We start from the raw sequence: 14,752 nt of genomic DNA on the forward strand, positions 1-14,752 counted from the left end.
CCGCCCTCGTACGGCGCTCTGCTATTGGCTGAGCGCAGGGAGGCGGGGCAGGGCGCGGCCTCGATTGGTGTGTGGGGCTGTCAGTCACCGTCGGCCGTGCGGCGATGTGGACGCGGGAGCTGGTGGTGTCGGCGCCGGGGAAGGTGATTTTGCACGGCGAGCACGCCGTGGTGCTGGGCAAGGTGAGGGCACGGCGGGGAAACCGGGGCTGCCCGGCCCGGTAACCGGGGCTGCCCGGCCCCGCTGACCCCCGCTCTCCGCCCGCAGGTGGCCCTGGCCGTGGCGCTGGACCTGCGGACATTTCTCCGCCTGCGGCCCGGCGCTGAGGGCCGGCTGAGCGTCTCCCTGCCCGGCGTTGGTGTCCGGAGGAGCTGGGACACCCCCGACCTCCGGGCCCTGCGGGAGCGGATCGCAGGCAAGGGCCGGGGGAAGGAAGGAGGAGCTGCCCCGGGGGCAGTGAGGGGCTCTCGGTACCGTTCGGTGCCTGCCACACCTCGGTGACCGTGCTGGGACCCCCTCCATGGGGTGGCTCTGCAGGGACCCCCGTGGGGTTATTTGTCCTCCCTGCAGTGTTTTGGGGTCTCGCTGTCTCTAACCCTGCTCACTGACCTGTCCCTGCCCCTCTCAGTTATTTACATTCCCCTTGTGGCCCCGCTGATGCTCAGGTGTCCGTGCGTGTCCCTGTCCCCTCCTGGTTTGGGTTCCAGGGATTTGTTCTGGTGCTGTTGTGGCTCCAGCCAGCCTGGGTCTGTTTTCCTGCTTGTCTGTCCCACACCAGCCCTCACAATAAATTTCTGCAGCACCTTGCACTGGCTGGAGCCCCAGGATAACCCAGTTCCAAAATCCACGTCCTTTAATGAAGAGTTTGTGACTTGCCATGTTTTCCATAGTGATTGTGGATGGATGCAATGGCAGGTGTAGGCAGGGAAACATTTGGAAATATGGAGTATGGAAACCTTTGGATTTCAGAATGCCTGGTGGAGATTTTGCTTTTATTTCATCATAGATCCTCAGGTAGAACCTGAAATTGGCCCCAGCTGTTTCTGCTTGCTGTAACAGAAGGTTTTGTTGTAAATATTGCTCTCAGTGTAGCAATTCCCTGGTTTTTAAGTGTTTAAACTCTCCCGTGCTTGCTTCCATAGCTGATGGTGATGAGTCCAAGTCTCCCAGTGTAGAACAGCTGGATGCACTGAGGGAGTTTGCTGGAATTGCTGCTGGGGCCTCAGCTCCAGACAGTCTCGCCACTCTTGCCTTCCTGTATATGTGCCTGGCTATTTCTGCTAAGTATGGGTAAGGCTCTGCTCCTGCCCCAAAATTTTGGTGCTGGGTGGGTGCTTCAGGCAGGTGAGCTGGGAGTCTCTGCTCTCACATAGTTTTGAGGGCTGAAACCAGAGCAGTTCATGCCACAGTCACAACACACACACCCCTCCCCACAGCAGGCAGCTCCTGTCATCCTGGCTTAGGCTGGAAAAACAGAAATAAACTGTGAATTTGTTATGTGAACTAAGTCTGATCTCTTTATGGGCTGAATCTGCCTAAAACTGAGAACTCGGGGCTGTTCCAGTTCCCAGGCTTGCCCAGCACCATCAGTGATCAGTGTGTGACGATGGGTGCTCAGGGCAGTGCCAGAAACCAAAGCAGAGCCCAACTTCCATCTTCTCATCCAAAAAATCCAAGGATAAAGAGCTGAGATGTTCAGCTGGTTGTGGTTTCCCTGCAGTCTCAGGGTGGCATTGGGGCTGTCATCCAGCAGCCCTGAAAAGCTCCTGGGCTTGATTTTGGGGTCAGTAACACAACCTAGGTGGGGCAAAGGGACGTGTGGATATATCCATGTTCCATCTTCCCCACCAGCCTCTTGCTCCAGTGGGATGTGGCTGTGCAATTACAGATTTGGGATATTTGCACTTTATTCAGAAATATATTTACAACAACCTCTGAAGGGGCTCTTTGTGCTGCTGCTCAGGTATTTACTTACCAAGAGCCCCTTCTAGCAGCCTGACAAGCTGTGCCAATCACGGATCCAGCTCAGGAGGGCTTTATTCCATCACAAGTGCTTGCCCAGGCTGCTCCATTCAGGAATGAGTCCTCCTGCAGCCCCAGTGTGTCAGATGCATGTGCTGATTTGCCAGTTCTCACCCACCTTTCCCTGTGATCAGTCCTAACTGGCTTCTTTTCCTATTTGATGTTGTCTGGAGATGGAATTCAGGGTTCTTGTGCCAGTCCCTGTGTGTGTGTCTGTTTCCCAGGGATGTTCCCAGCGTGGATATCGTGGTGTGCTCGGAGCTGCCCACGGGAGCAGGGCTGGGATCCAGTGCTGCCTATGCTGTGTGCCTGGCTGCAGCCCTGCTCATGCTGTGTGGAGCCATCTCCTGCCCGCTGCAGGAGGGAGAATCCACAGCCAGGTAAGGAATTCCAGCCTGGCATGCACAGCTCTGTGCCTCACCTTTCCTTTTGCCTGCACGAGTTCTGGCACTGCCACTTCTGCTGGTCTGTCTTGGCTGTCACCACAAATGACACCCTGAGCCCATCTCCTGTCCATACCCAGTATTCCCAGCCCTGTCCCAGACTTTGTAAAACTCCCCCTGCTTCCTTTGTTTAGGGTCAGAAAAACATACCTAAAAAGGGGGAAAAAAGCCTTATTTTTTCAATCAAATAAAACACACTGAAATTTTTCAACCTCAGTTTCCTCTGGCTCTGAGCATCTTCCAGGTTTTGCTTTGAGGCCTCGAGGATCCTTTCTGGGTTTCTTTCGCATTTCCCATGAATTCTTTTCTGCATGTGCTACATTTCCCCCTGATCTCCTGCCTCTCTTTCCCATTTATCAGTACCTGATGAAAGAGAGTTTCTTTCCTTCTGCCCTTGGAGCTCCCCTTTGGAAGCCTGGAGTGCTGTGCCTCTGTGAGAGGGAGCTCTGTTTGAAGCTGTTCAAAATCAAAGCTGGGGGGGCAGAACCTCTGTTGTGTGGGGCTGAGAGTGAGACAGCAAGGAGGGTGGTTCTGTGTTCTGACCCAGAAACAGGTTCTTGTTGGGAGCACTTGAGCAAATCTCCCAAATTTGGGAAATAAAAAGGCAGCTCCAAGTGTTACAGCAAGGATGTCTTCATTCCCTGCTCACCCTCCGTGGCTTCAGCATGGATCCAGCATAATTCCTGCCTTCCAGCTGCTGTGCAGAGAGCTGGGGTGTCAGACTTCAGAAGGGTTTTGCTTCCCATGGCAAGAAAAGAACAGCAGGATAGAAAGGCTCCTGTGTCGGGAGGAATTGCAGCCTCTCAAAGAGGATTAGGAACAAGTGGTTTACTCCTGTTCCTGAGGCTGCTGCTGTGAGCTGTTTGCTGAGTGCTCCCAGATTAAATCCTGGCAGGTGGAATGCAAGGTGTGTGGACATGGATAAGGACATTCAGCCAAGGCCCAGGGAAGCAGGAATGAAGGGGAAGAGTTTCTGGATAGCAGGTGGCTCTTGGAATTTCTGCCTTGCCTTGTAAGATGCTGTGAGGCTTTCCCAAAATCTGGATTTGTACCTCTGCCCCAGCATGGAATACCTGTTGAATGGACTTGTGGTGTGCAGGGAGGGTCAGAGGTTTTGTGCTCAGACTGAGAGCAGGATTAGATGGGATACTGGGAATTCCTCCCTGTGAGGATGATGAGGCCCTGGCACAGGCTGCCCAGAGAAGCTGTGGCTGTTCCATCCCTGGAAGTGCCCAAGGCCAGGCTGGATGGGGCTTGGAGCAACCTGGGACAGTGAAAGGTGTCCCTGCCCACCAGGGCCTTACCACCCTCACAGGGAAGAATTTTTTCCTGGTATCTAATCTAAACGTGTCAATCTCTGTCAACTTAAAGCCATTGCCCCTTGTCCTGTCATTCCAGGCCCTTGTGAATAGTCTCTGTCCATCTTTCTTGTAGCCCCTTCAGGCACTGGAATGAGGTGACCCCAAAGCTTCTCCTCTCCTGAACAAGCCCAGCTCCCTCAGCCTTTCCAGTGTGTGTGCTAACACTCCCTGTTTGGTGAGGTGGGGACGAGTCTGGACTTGAATTCCAGACTGAATTCCAGACTAAATCTGATCTACACCAGGCCAAAGCTGGGATCTTCCCCCTGAACGTGATCCCTCCCTCTCCACTGGTTTGGAGTGGTTTGGTTGGAGTTATTTCCTTGCCTTCCAGGTGGACAGAAGAAGAGCTGACCCTGATTAACAGCTGGGCCTTCCGAGGGGAGCAGGTGATCCATGGCAATCCATCGGGCGTGGACAATGCTGTTGGCACCTGGGGTAGGTGTTTTTGCTGCTTCTCAGGCAGAAACTCCCAAATTCAGCTCCTTGCTCTGGCCTGAGCACAGGGAATCCTTCCCCTCTCTCAGTCTGCCCCATCTGGGAGCTGGGCCTGGAGCCAGCTGGAATGTTGGGAATGGGCTGCAGGAACACCAGAGCTCTGTCCCCCCCAGGCAGGTGCCACAGGGCAGAGACCTTGCTGCAAATAACTGATATTGAAACATTCTGCAGTGAACAAAGAAACCTAATCCTGTCCCGGGGATAAAGCAGGGGAAAATGCAGTTGGACAGCTGTCATTTAGTTTCAATTAGCAGAGACTTCCCAGTGTTTTGAAAGTGTCCTTGGAGACTGTTAATAATCTTTCTAATGAGACCTAATCACAGTGGCTCTGTGAGGGTAGGAGCCAAGTGAGACATTCCTTCTGGACAATGAAATTCCATGCTGCGGGATGGCTGCTGACACCAGTGCACACCAGTTCACTCCATGGAATCCCATGTGCTTGGCTCTGCTGGATTCTGTTTTCTCAGCAAAGGCTTCATGCTGGCCAAACTCTTTTCAAAAATTATTTGATGTGATCCTGGAGGAGAGCAGAGCAGAGGGAAAGGCCTTGGGTTGAGCATGTCCAGCCAGACCCTCTCATTAAGGCAGCAGGGTGAGGCAGGGCCGTGCTGCTGGAGAACATGGTTCATTTAGCTGGTGTTTCTTGCAATTACTGTCACAGGCTCTGGGTGAGGTTCTGAAGATGAAAAACCTTCTGTGTTATCTCTCAGCTCGCTCTCTGCTGAGACAATAACATGTATTTTACTTTAGGTGGAGCCCTGAGATACCAAGCAGGAAAAATCACACCGTTAAAGAGGTAATATTGGAGTTTAAAAATAACCCTCACACACGGTGGGTGGAACATGTCAGAGAGGCTCTGGGTGGGTGTTGGAGGGTATGAGGATGATGGGAGATGGCTGGAGTGTGGGAAGGGCTCTGCAGCCCCGTTTTGGGTGTGGGCAGCCTCAGTTGTTGGGGTGGATGGGGACAATAAAACGTTTGGTCATTATCTGACATTAGATGAACACAGCACAAAGGATCAATATTAATTTCATGGCATTATGGGCAGCAGGAATGGATCTGCTCCTGGCAGCAAATGACATTGTGGGGAGGGGGAACTTTGTGCTTACCTGGTGGTGGGAAAAGCCATTGGCAGAGAGAAATCTGGGTCCTGAGTGTTCCCTCTGCCTCCTGCCAGAGAAGTATAATCTGACTCCATTAAAATCTTCCACAGTGCATGAAATTGCTCTATTAGCAGTTAATGGCCACTGCTGGCTACTCTTGTAGAGAGTATTTCAAAGGAAAAAATTTGCTTGAAAAACATGGATTTTAGTAAATACATTACAGTCCTATTTATAGCTCTAGTACAGTTGTTCCTTGTATCCAGGAGGAACAAGCCTGAGCCCAGCCAGCACTGCAACACCTGCTGAAGTTTTATAAAATGAATGGGACTCCTGATCTTGGGTTCCTGCTCAAAGAGGCCTTTTGAGGCAGAATAAGCTGTAGCCTTGAGGAGTGTGAAGGAAAGAGGCCAGGAGATGTCCCCTGCCCATGGCAGGGGGTTGGAATGAGATGAGCTTTAAGGTCCCTTCCAATCCAAAGCACTCTGGGATTCTCTGTCTCCTGTTGCTTCCAGGGTGCCCACACTGAGGATCTTGCTGACCAACACCAAAGTCCCTCGGAGCACCAAGATCCTGGTGGCTGGTGTAAAGGAGAAGATCCTGAAGGTGCAGGTGGTTGTGGGATGGAGATGTGGGGGATAACCTTTGGGAGATAACCCTGGACTGCAGGTCCCACAGGATCTTCTGGGACATCTCTCCTGTAGCCACTGTATTCCTGTATCTCAGCTGTGTGGGAATGGGGTTTCAGCTCATCTCCTCCCTTCCTCCAGTTTAACAGGAGTTAAAATCACCAATTTGCAACCATGAAAAGAGTAGTTTCTTCCTCTGGCCTGTTTCCTTCTCTTCCTCCCTTTTCTGCAGCCAGGAGTAGGTTACCCTCACCCTGCTCTGAGAATGAGTGAGGAATTGCCCAGCTCAAGGAGACTGGGACCAGTTTCCTCCCAGTGGTTTTGGAAGAGCAGCAAGCAGGCACCTGACATCCCTCCTTCCCCCTCTCCAGTTCCCTGCCATAATGAACCCAGTGCTGGACTCCATCGATGCCATTTCTCAGGAGTGCCAAAGTGTTCTGGAAGCCATGCCTGCAAATCCATCAGCAGAGCATTACCCTGTGCTGGAGGTAAGGGGCTTGCTTGCCAGTATTTTTAGCCACTGTTACTGTTGAACATCAAAATGTCATTTAAAGAACATTAGGTCTGGGAAAAAAAAGTGATAGCAGGAGATGTTCAGTTCTAAGTGAAACCATGGTCTGGGTGTGCTGCTTTTAATGCCCTTCCTGGAGCCAGGAGACAGAAGCTGCTGCTGGTGCCTCTTCCCAGCTGTGTGCAGGGCTGGGGCTCTGGGGACCTGTGGCTCTGGAGGGTTTGTTTCTCTTACATTTGAGTGCCACAGCTCTGGCAGTCACTGCCTGTGAATCAACAGCTCTGTCACTGCCAGGGCTGGGGTGAGCAGAGCCCAGAGCCACTGGTTTGTGATGGACTGACTGGTTCCCAGCCAGCTCCTGGTGCTCCAGGCTCATCCTGGCTCCAGAGAGCCACAGACAGAGCTGTGCCCAGAGCTGACCTGACATTGATGCACGAGGTGCACACAAAGATCTGTTTGTCTTGGCTTTGCTCAAAGAGCAGAGGCTGGGGAGGGGGGAGGAAGAGGCTTCCAAGTGGAAGAAGTGCTGAGAGTGCTGTAATGCTGCTGCACAGCCCCTGGGGGAGGGATGTGTGTCTGTGTCCCAGCTGAGGCAAACCTGGCCTGGCCCTGGGAGCCAGCCTGGACACTCAGGAACCATTTGGTACCAGTCCTTATTGGCATCTGGATGCTTCCCCTTGGCTGTCAGGAGGATCTCTGCTTGTCCTTGCTCTTGCTCTGGTTGTTCCCATGGGATTCATAGCAGAGTCCTGCTCCCTTGGCACCAGGGTGGGATTCTGGCCCCCTCATGGTGGGCTGAGCTGCCATCAGCTGAGGGAGGTCTGTTCACAGCACAGCTTCACACAGCTCATCTTAATTCCACATCCTCAGGCTGTCAGAAGTGTCAGGGGACAGGGAAGGGAAGGGATAATTTGAGTTGTGCTTTGAGCTCCTCACATGGAAAATGCCAGAGCATCCTTGTGTCCCACACCCGGGCAGCAGCACTGCAGTGAGCAGGTTCCTGTCTTCAATCTTGTTGTTTTGTCTTGTGCTTGAGGAGCCCAGAGAGGCCCAGCTGATGAGATGCAGCACACAGATATATAAATACATCTTTTGGGCTGTTTCTGAGATGTGCAGCTCTGGCCAGAACCATGGAACTAGTCTAGTGTGTCATAAGCTGTCATCGGATTCCTGGCAGATTTTGGATCAGGAGATGACAGGTGTCTTGGATCATCACAGCCACTGCTGTGCCCTCACTCAGGCATATAAAGAGGCCTCTGGATGGACGTGTGTCCTGCCCAGCCTGGAGTGGGTGGTGGCTCAGCTCTGCCTGCCACCCACTCCTTGCTTTTCCCAAAGACTGGGCAGAAATGCTCTCTCTGGGGGGGGAAAGGGATTCTTTCTGCAGAGTCCCCTCCTGTGTGGGGTTGGCAGGATTCCTGGGTGGAGCTGAGGGAGGGGGATGTGGCTGACACCTGCCCTGTGCTCCCTGTGCACAGAGCCCCTCCTGGCTCTCCGGGAGCTGCAGGCAGGGAAGAGCTCAGTTCCCCTTGCTGGGGGAGGGCTGGGAGGGCCCTGTGGTGCTCAGGGAGCTGCTGTCTGCTCCTGGCCCTGCTCCAGACTTGCTCCAAGCACAGGCCAAGCCCTTCCCTCTGCTCCTGAATTCCTCACCTGTCCTGCTGGGAGGGGAGAAGCTGTAACTTCCATTTCTGTGTGGTGCTGTCCATCCCATTGGAACCTTGCTGCTGGGGCAGCTTTCTCCAGGAGTAGCAGCTCTGGCTGGCTGGGAAGCGTGGCAGGGATGCTCCCACAGCTCTGCCAGGAGGGTGGGCTCACTCAGTGCTGCTCCCAGAGGGAAGGACCCTCTCGACCCCACTTGAGCTGGGTGCCAGATTCCCAGCATGGTGCTGCTCCTTGGCTCCCTGCCCGTGAGGAGGCAGAAGTGCAGCACAGAGCAAACAAAGGGATGTCCCTCTGTGTCACCTCTCCAGCGACGCCTCAGCCGTGTCAGAAGTCCCTGGATTTGGCTTTGCTGGATGGATTGCAGGGCAGGGTGACAGCCAGGAATGAGAGCTGCTGGCTCAGTGCCCTTCCCACGGCCAGCGAGGGGCCTTGCACAGCCTCCTGCTCAGCACTCAGTGACAGGGCAGAGAGAGGCAGTCAGGGGCCATTGGAGAGCTCTGGAAAAAATTCCTGCTGGCAGCTTGCAGTGATCAGGATTTTCCTGGAAGATGCAGGAGCTGTGGTACCCCTGTCACTGTGCAAGTTGTGATGGGGGACAGGGACACATGAGCAGCTCATACTCTGGCCTGACCTTGCTCCTTGGTGCTGGTGGCCAAATTTCTGCAGAAATGGGGTGGCTGGGAAGGCAGGGCTGCCTCTGCTCTGAAGTGTCTCCATGTGTGCTCATCTCCTCTCTTTGTGTTGCTTTTAGGAATTCTTTGACATAAACCAACACCACTTAAATGTGCTCGGAGTGGGCCACCCCTCCCTGGACAGGCTGTGCCAAGTGACAGCGTCCCACAGCCTGCACAGCAAGCTGACAGGGGCTGGTGGGGGTGGCTGTGGCATCACCCTGCTGCCACCAGGTCAGTACAGCCCCTTGGGCACCTTCCTCTTCCTCACAGCTCTGGGGGGAGGGCAGGTCTGGGAGCAGAGGAATCACTGCCAGCCCTGCTCTGGCTCTGGAGGGATGGGTGGGATGTGTCCCAGCACTGCCTGGCACTGTGGCTTGCAGTGTGTGATTCAGAGTGTTCATTTATGTGTGTCAGCCCCCGAGGGCACTGGCCCTGTGCCAGGGGCTGTGTTTGGAGGAGCCATGGCCCCTTCCCTCTCCCTGCAGTGGCCGAGCTGACTCGCTGGCTGCTCTTGCCTTGCTCTTGGCAGACACCTCCCCTCTGGCCGTGGAAGCAGCCAAGCAAGACCTGTGTGCCTGTGGATTTGAATGCTGGGAGACCAAGATTGGGGCCCCCGGGGTGACCCTGCACTGCTGCTCCTCCCTGAGTGCCCAAGTGCTGCACGCACTCGCCCAGAGCTGAGCTGCTGCCCTGGCAGCCCTGAGCTCCCGGCACCACCTCCTCGGAGCTCTGCGTGCCCACATGCCTGGAAACTTCTTTCCCCTCTCCTGTGTGGCTGAGGGCCTCCAGATGTGGATATGGAGCCAGTTTGGGGCCTGGTGTCACTGGGATTTGGGGCTGCAATGGGGACCTGGGAGCACCCACCCAGTGGTGTTTGACCAAGGCTCTCAAAAATCCTGGTTTGAATTTCCTTCCTCAACTGCTCTGCTGATCCCAAGGGGCAGGAGGAGAGGGCTTGGCTGGATTCCAGGGTGGATAATGACACTTTGCTGCTTCAGATGCATGTGGTGTCTCTCCCCTCATCCCTGCTGTCCTGTGGGGGCTGGCAAGGTGGATGTGCATGGTGCTTTGACGTTTTTGGGTGAAGAGCATCTTTGGCAGCTCAGGGCTTGATGCTCAGGTCCCTGTTTCTTCTGGACTACATTCCCAGTGAAGAGGAAACCTTTAATACAGCTCTTCCCTGCTATTAATTAAGTGTTGGATAATTAAAATGCAAGATAAAGCACAATTCTAGTGAAATTACTGATTTCCACTCTTTTCCATAATCTCTGCCTGGGCTGATAAGCAGAGTCCTGTAGTCAGGCTCTGGTTTTTATTCACATGTGCAAGGTCTGGCTCAAACAGCACCTGCAAGGAGGGCAGCTCCAGGCCAAGGGCAGGCTTAAAATTCCTCCTTGTAAAAGCTGTTCTCTCACACTTCACTCTTGAACCAGCACGGCCCTGACCCTGCCTGGTGTTGGGTTTACTTTGGTGTAATTAAGTAGGGGAAAGAAACCCAAACCACGTCCTCAAAAGCTCACCATAAGTTGCAGTTGACAAACTCTAAAACCTAAATGCATTTAGACTTATTACACAAATGTAAATGCATTTTTAACTCCTGAAATTTTAATGAGCTGTGCCACAGAATGAAAGGGAAGTGGCTGAGGCCAGAATCTCTGGGAGTCATGAGCTGACTCTGAGGGACTGTGGTCTCTGCTGTACCTGCCAAGAGGGTTTTATCATCACTCTGTTTGTCTGGGGTGGGTTTTTTAAGTGGGTTTTTAAGTGTAGCTGTGTTCAAGAATCACTTCACTCAAAGCTGAGTAATGAATTGGCAGAAGTGGGGAATTTGCCTTCCCCTTCCAGCCCAGGGATAAAAAAAAATCAAATGTGAGAAGCTGAGATGTTGTAGCTCTAAACCCCTAGCATCATGGTGACCAGCTTTAGTTCCCTGATCCCATGTAAAACTGTCTCTGGTTTTAATAAATCCATGGATTTTTTAATGTGCAAAGTGTTCTTTGATAATTATGCTGGATACAAAAGGAAAAAAGCACCTTACACTGTTTCAGGAAAGCAGGTCTCAGATGCTGCCTTTCTACATGTCTAATTACAATTCCAATTTGCATCTGAGAGCTGCTTTACACTAATCACAAGTCAGAAAGGCTGATAAATAATTTACCATTTTCTAATACAGTGTAATCAATGTGAGGATCTGGGAGCGTGTTGACTTTAACCACTTACATGTGTCGACTTTGTGATGTTGGCACAAAGAGATGCCAGATCCAGCACGGGGAACTTCCCTTCAAGCAGCATGTCTGGGGCTGAGCCTTGTTGGCTCTGAGGGCTGGGGACTAGAACTGAGGGGAAATTCACAGAATCCCAGGATCATTCAGTTTGGGAAAATTTTCCAAGTCCAGCCTGTGTTTTATCCACGCTTTCCCACCCAGCCTAGAGCACTGAGTGTCACATCCAGGTGTTCCTTGGATGCCACCAGGGATGGGGACTCCAAACCTCCCCAGAAGGGACCTCCCTTTCCATGAGGAAATTCCTCCTGATGTCCAGCCTGAGTGCTCATCCCGCTCTGCTCTGTGGCGGAGTGGAAGCGGTGACATTCCGGGGCAGGGAGGGCGGTGGCAGTGTCATGGCAGGAGGGTGACCCATACAGGGTCTGTGGGAAGGCTCCAGGGTGACACAGGCACTGCTGGGCTCTGCCTTCCCTGTGCCACAGGGACCGGATCTGCCGAAGTCAGCAGCTGGAGCCAGTCCCAGTCTGGAGTGAGCACAGATTTCACATCCATCTGTGAGCGCGGGATGCCCATTCCATCCTTTCCAAACTCCTCCTTCACCAGCTCCATCAAACGCTCTGCAGGGGCATTGCTACACCCAGAGGGACAACCCGAAGGGTGGCTGGAATGTTCCTGACCCCACATTCCACACAGGATGTGTGCACCCCGAGTTCCAACCTCCTGCTGCAACTCCTGAGCCCTGGGACACACAAAACCACCCCTGCCCCTCCTCACGCCGGGGCAGGAGCAGCTGCTGCCATGGGACTGGTGCCTCATGGGGACACAGAGAGGGGCAGAAGGAGGCACAGCTCTGTCTCTCGTGTGTTTTGCTGCTTTGGAAGCAGAGCTGAAGCCTGTGGAGCGTGTTCTCCCCACGGATCAGCCCCTCCCCTCCTCGCAGGCACCCCGCGGGACGGATGTGCAGCAGGGCAGCGATTGCTGCTGAAGGATTAGCCTGGTAATTTGGCTAATTTTTCTTGAGCTTCATTTTTCACATTACGAGCTCTGCAGCAAGACTAACGAGCCTGGCTTTGCCTCTAATAGCCAGCACAGGGACGGGGAGGGGAGGCTGTGCTCCAGCCTAAAGGAGGGACTGAGGAATTGCAGAGGTGAGAGCTGGGGGTCACCGGTGTTTGGTGACAACAAAATGGAAAACACTTTGAATAAAAACACCTTTTAAAATCGTCCTTGTCCTTCACAGCCAGTGCCTGGGGCAGCATCGCTGCCGTGGTGTCTCCCCCTATCCCTGGGGAATGTCCTGGTGCCCCGAGGGGCTCCTGTTCCCCCTGCACATCCTCCCCTGAGCCGGACCCCGCTCCCCGCCCGGCCCTGGCAGGCACAGATGGTATTATTGTTTGTTTGCACTCGGTGTCAGCAGTGCCTTCTTTCTGCTCCGCTGAGTAGATGCTGAGGAGGCAGTGACATTATTGGAGATCACGGAGAGAGCAGGAACAGGGTCAGGGAGAGAGAGAGGAAATGTCAGCGCGCACTCAGGCGGGGCTGGGGGGCTGCTCACACCCCCGGGGCTCCCGCTGCTCCAGGGGTCCCTCTTGGCGACAGGAGGTGGCACTGGGACCCCTGCATGTCCTCAGACACACTTGGAGGGTTTGGAATGTCCCTCGGGGCGAGTTGGGACCCCCCCAGAACCATTTTAAGAGCGATTTGTGCATCTCACACCTCCCTTGTCCCCTCTGCTTCCCATCCCCAAGGATTTTGGAGCTCCCCCATTCCCAGAGCTCGTGGGGAGCCCGTCCCCCCTGTCCCCCCCCATCCCTCTCCCCTCCCAGCACGCTGAAGGTTTTGAAAGTTAAGTATTACCGTCTGCTTTGTTGTTGCCTAACTACGACAGACAAATTGAGAACTAGTTGTCAAAATGTCAGTGCACAACAAATCAACATTCAAAATGAGTCTCAGCGCTATGTGGTGTATAATTAAAAAAAAATCCTTTTTAGAAATTTCAGCAAGCGTTGGCTCTGCTTTATATTTGTCTGTGTGATTAATAAAGGCAGCTAATTTTCAGACTTTAAAAACAGCTAGAAAATAGCTCCTAATTACATATTAGGTTCCAAGCGGCCCCCGCTGAGCGAGGCTGGTATTGGTGGGCCAGAGAATTTGGCAGGGGCTTAATTACATTCTGAGCATCATCTAATTTTAGTTAAATGTAATGTAATCAGCAGCAGATGTCTGAAATAAAATATGAATTATGAATATGATGAAATTTCATTCTTGAATAAAAAAGTAATTTGCTATTTAGTTCATTAAAGTCGCAGAGGTTTATTAGGGAGCAGGTACACGGTGTGGCTGGGTTCTATTAAAATGATATTTCAGAGGGAGAAGGAAATTGCATTAAAGGTGCTAAAATATTCTGCCAGGATGCTGTGCCGGGTGGGAATGAACGTTTACAAAAATAACGGAGCCCTGGGCCGGTGCCAGCCCCGGCTCCGGAGCTTCCGTTTACGCGAGGTGACGTCCCACGTCCTGGGGGACCCGGGATGGGCTCTGTGCCCCCTCTGGGTGTCCAGCTGGGCTCTCCTTGCTGGTGGGCTCTGTTATTTCACACAATCCCAGCATCATTCAGCTTGGGAAAGACTTCCAAGAGCATCGAGTCCAAGCTGTGCCCAATCCTCACTTTGTCACCAGCCCGGAGCACTGAGTGCCACATCCAGGCCTTCTTTGGACACTTCCCCAGGGATGGGGACTCCAAACCTCCCTGGGCAGCCCCTGCTAAGGCCTGACCAGCTTTTCCATGAAGAAATTCCTCCTGGTGTCCTCCTGACCCTCCCCTGGCACAGCTTGAGGCCACGGGGACAAGGCATGCCGGCACACTCTGAGCTGGGATCCGTGTGCCTGGGAAACGAGGCCTTAATTCTCCCTTCAGCTCCAGAACCATGGTGGATCCTCCTGGGACACCGTCTCCTGGACATTCTCCCTGCAACATCCTCTGCAGTTTCAGCTCTGAAGTCGAAATTGCTTTTCTCTATCCCTCAGTGGCCTGGGCTGACAGATAAGCATCTCCTGGCGAGGGGGAAGCACGACGTGTTCATTATTTCCTTGTATTACAGATCCTGTCATTTTAATCCCTCCTGGATCCTGGTCACCAGCTTCGAGCCCTGCCCATTCCCAGGGTGCTCTCCAAGAAAACCCTGTGGCCAATTCATCCTGCATGGCAGGAAATCCCAGGGCACATCCAGGCACCTCTGGTGATGCTCTGGCACGGTCCCGGTGCTGGCGCCGTGGCACAGCCAGGCTGCTGCTCACCGGCGTGGGTTCACCGTCCTCCCTCTTCTATTCATCAAGGGCATGACAGCTAAAATTCATTTGAAGATGAAGAAAGTGCCGGCTAATCCTTTCTGGGAGACAGTGATAGACTGGCGGCTCGGGAAGAATTGCACAGCAGTAATGAAATTAGGCTAAAACTGCTGGCGGATAGCAGATAATTGCCCTTGTCTGTCACGAGGAATAACATCTCCCAAATCCAACACAATGATTGTTAAAGTTGCAGGAATTTATTTTATTTATTTTATGGGCTCGGGATTGGCTTTCTGAAGGTCTTTCCCAGGAAAATAAAGGAGAGGGAGCTGCGCGCTCTCC

At 53.2% G+C, this 14,752-nt stretch overlaps 1 protein-coding gene across 3 annotated transcripts; it reads left to right on the forward strand.

Moving 5' to 3' along the window:
- Window positions 1-41: 41 nt before the first annotated feature.
- MVK (mevalonate kinase) lies at window positions 42-14,480 on the forward strand. 3 transcript variants are annotated; one of them, XM_074554180.1, is made up of 10 exons: window positions 42-182; window positions 268-415; window positions 1,143-1,290; window positions 2,247-2,402; window positions 4,158-4,261; window positions 5,072-5,117; window positions 5,937-6,027; window positions 6,422-6,538; window positions 8,975-9,128; window positions 14,224-14,480. In XM_074554180.1, exons 1-10 carry the CDS (start codon window positions 105-107, stop codon window positions 14,463-14,465), a joined length of 1,284 nt encoding a protein of 427 aa, XP_074410281.1. In that variant the 5' UTR covers window positions 42-104; the 3' UTR covers window positions 14,466-14,480. The 3 variants fall into 3 exon arrangements, with proteins under 3 accessions (XP_074410281.1, XP_014128239.1, XP_005495124.1); XM_014272764.3 differs by lacking the exon at window positions 14,224-14,480 and adding an exon at window positions 9,383-10,887; XM_005495067.4 differs by lacking the exon at window positions 14,224-14,480 and adding an exon at window positions 9,427-10,887.
- The last annotated feature ends 272 nt before the right edge of the window (window positions 14,481-14,752 follow it).

This window comes from Zonotrichia albicollis, chromosome 18 (assembly GCF_047830755.1).
Source record: "Zonotrichia albicollis isolate bZonAlb1 chromosome 18, bZonAlb1.hap1, whole genome shotgun sequence".
NCBI classification, from domain to species: domain Eukaryota; kingdom Metazoa; phylum Chordata; class Aves; order Passeriformes; family Passerellidae; genus Zonotrichia; species Zonotrichia albicollis.

What these genes read in the sequence shown, in the direction of transcription:
- MVK (XM_074554180.1), top strand. Translation starts at nt 105, where the DNA reads ATGTGGACGCGGGAGCTGGTGGTGTCGGCGCCGGGGAAGGTGATTTTG. An exon ending in ACGCCGTGGTGCTGGGCAAG is followed by an intron (nt 183 to 267) that starts GTGAGGGCACGG and finishes CTCCGCCCGCAG; the next exon opens with GTGGCCCTGGCCGTGGCGCT. An exon ending in CCTGCGGGAGCGGATCGCAG is followed by an intron (nt 416 to 1,142) that starts GCAAGGGCCGGG and finishes TTGCTTCCATAG; the next exon opens with CTGATGGTGATGAGTCCAAG.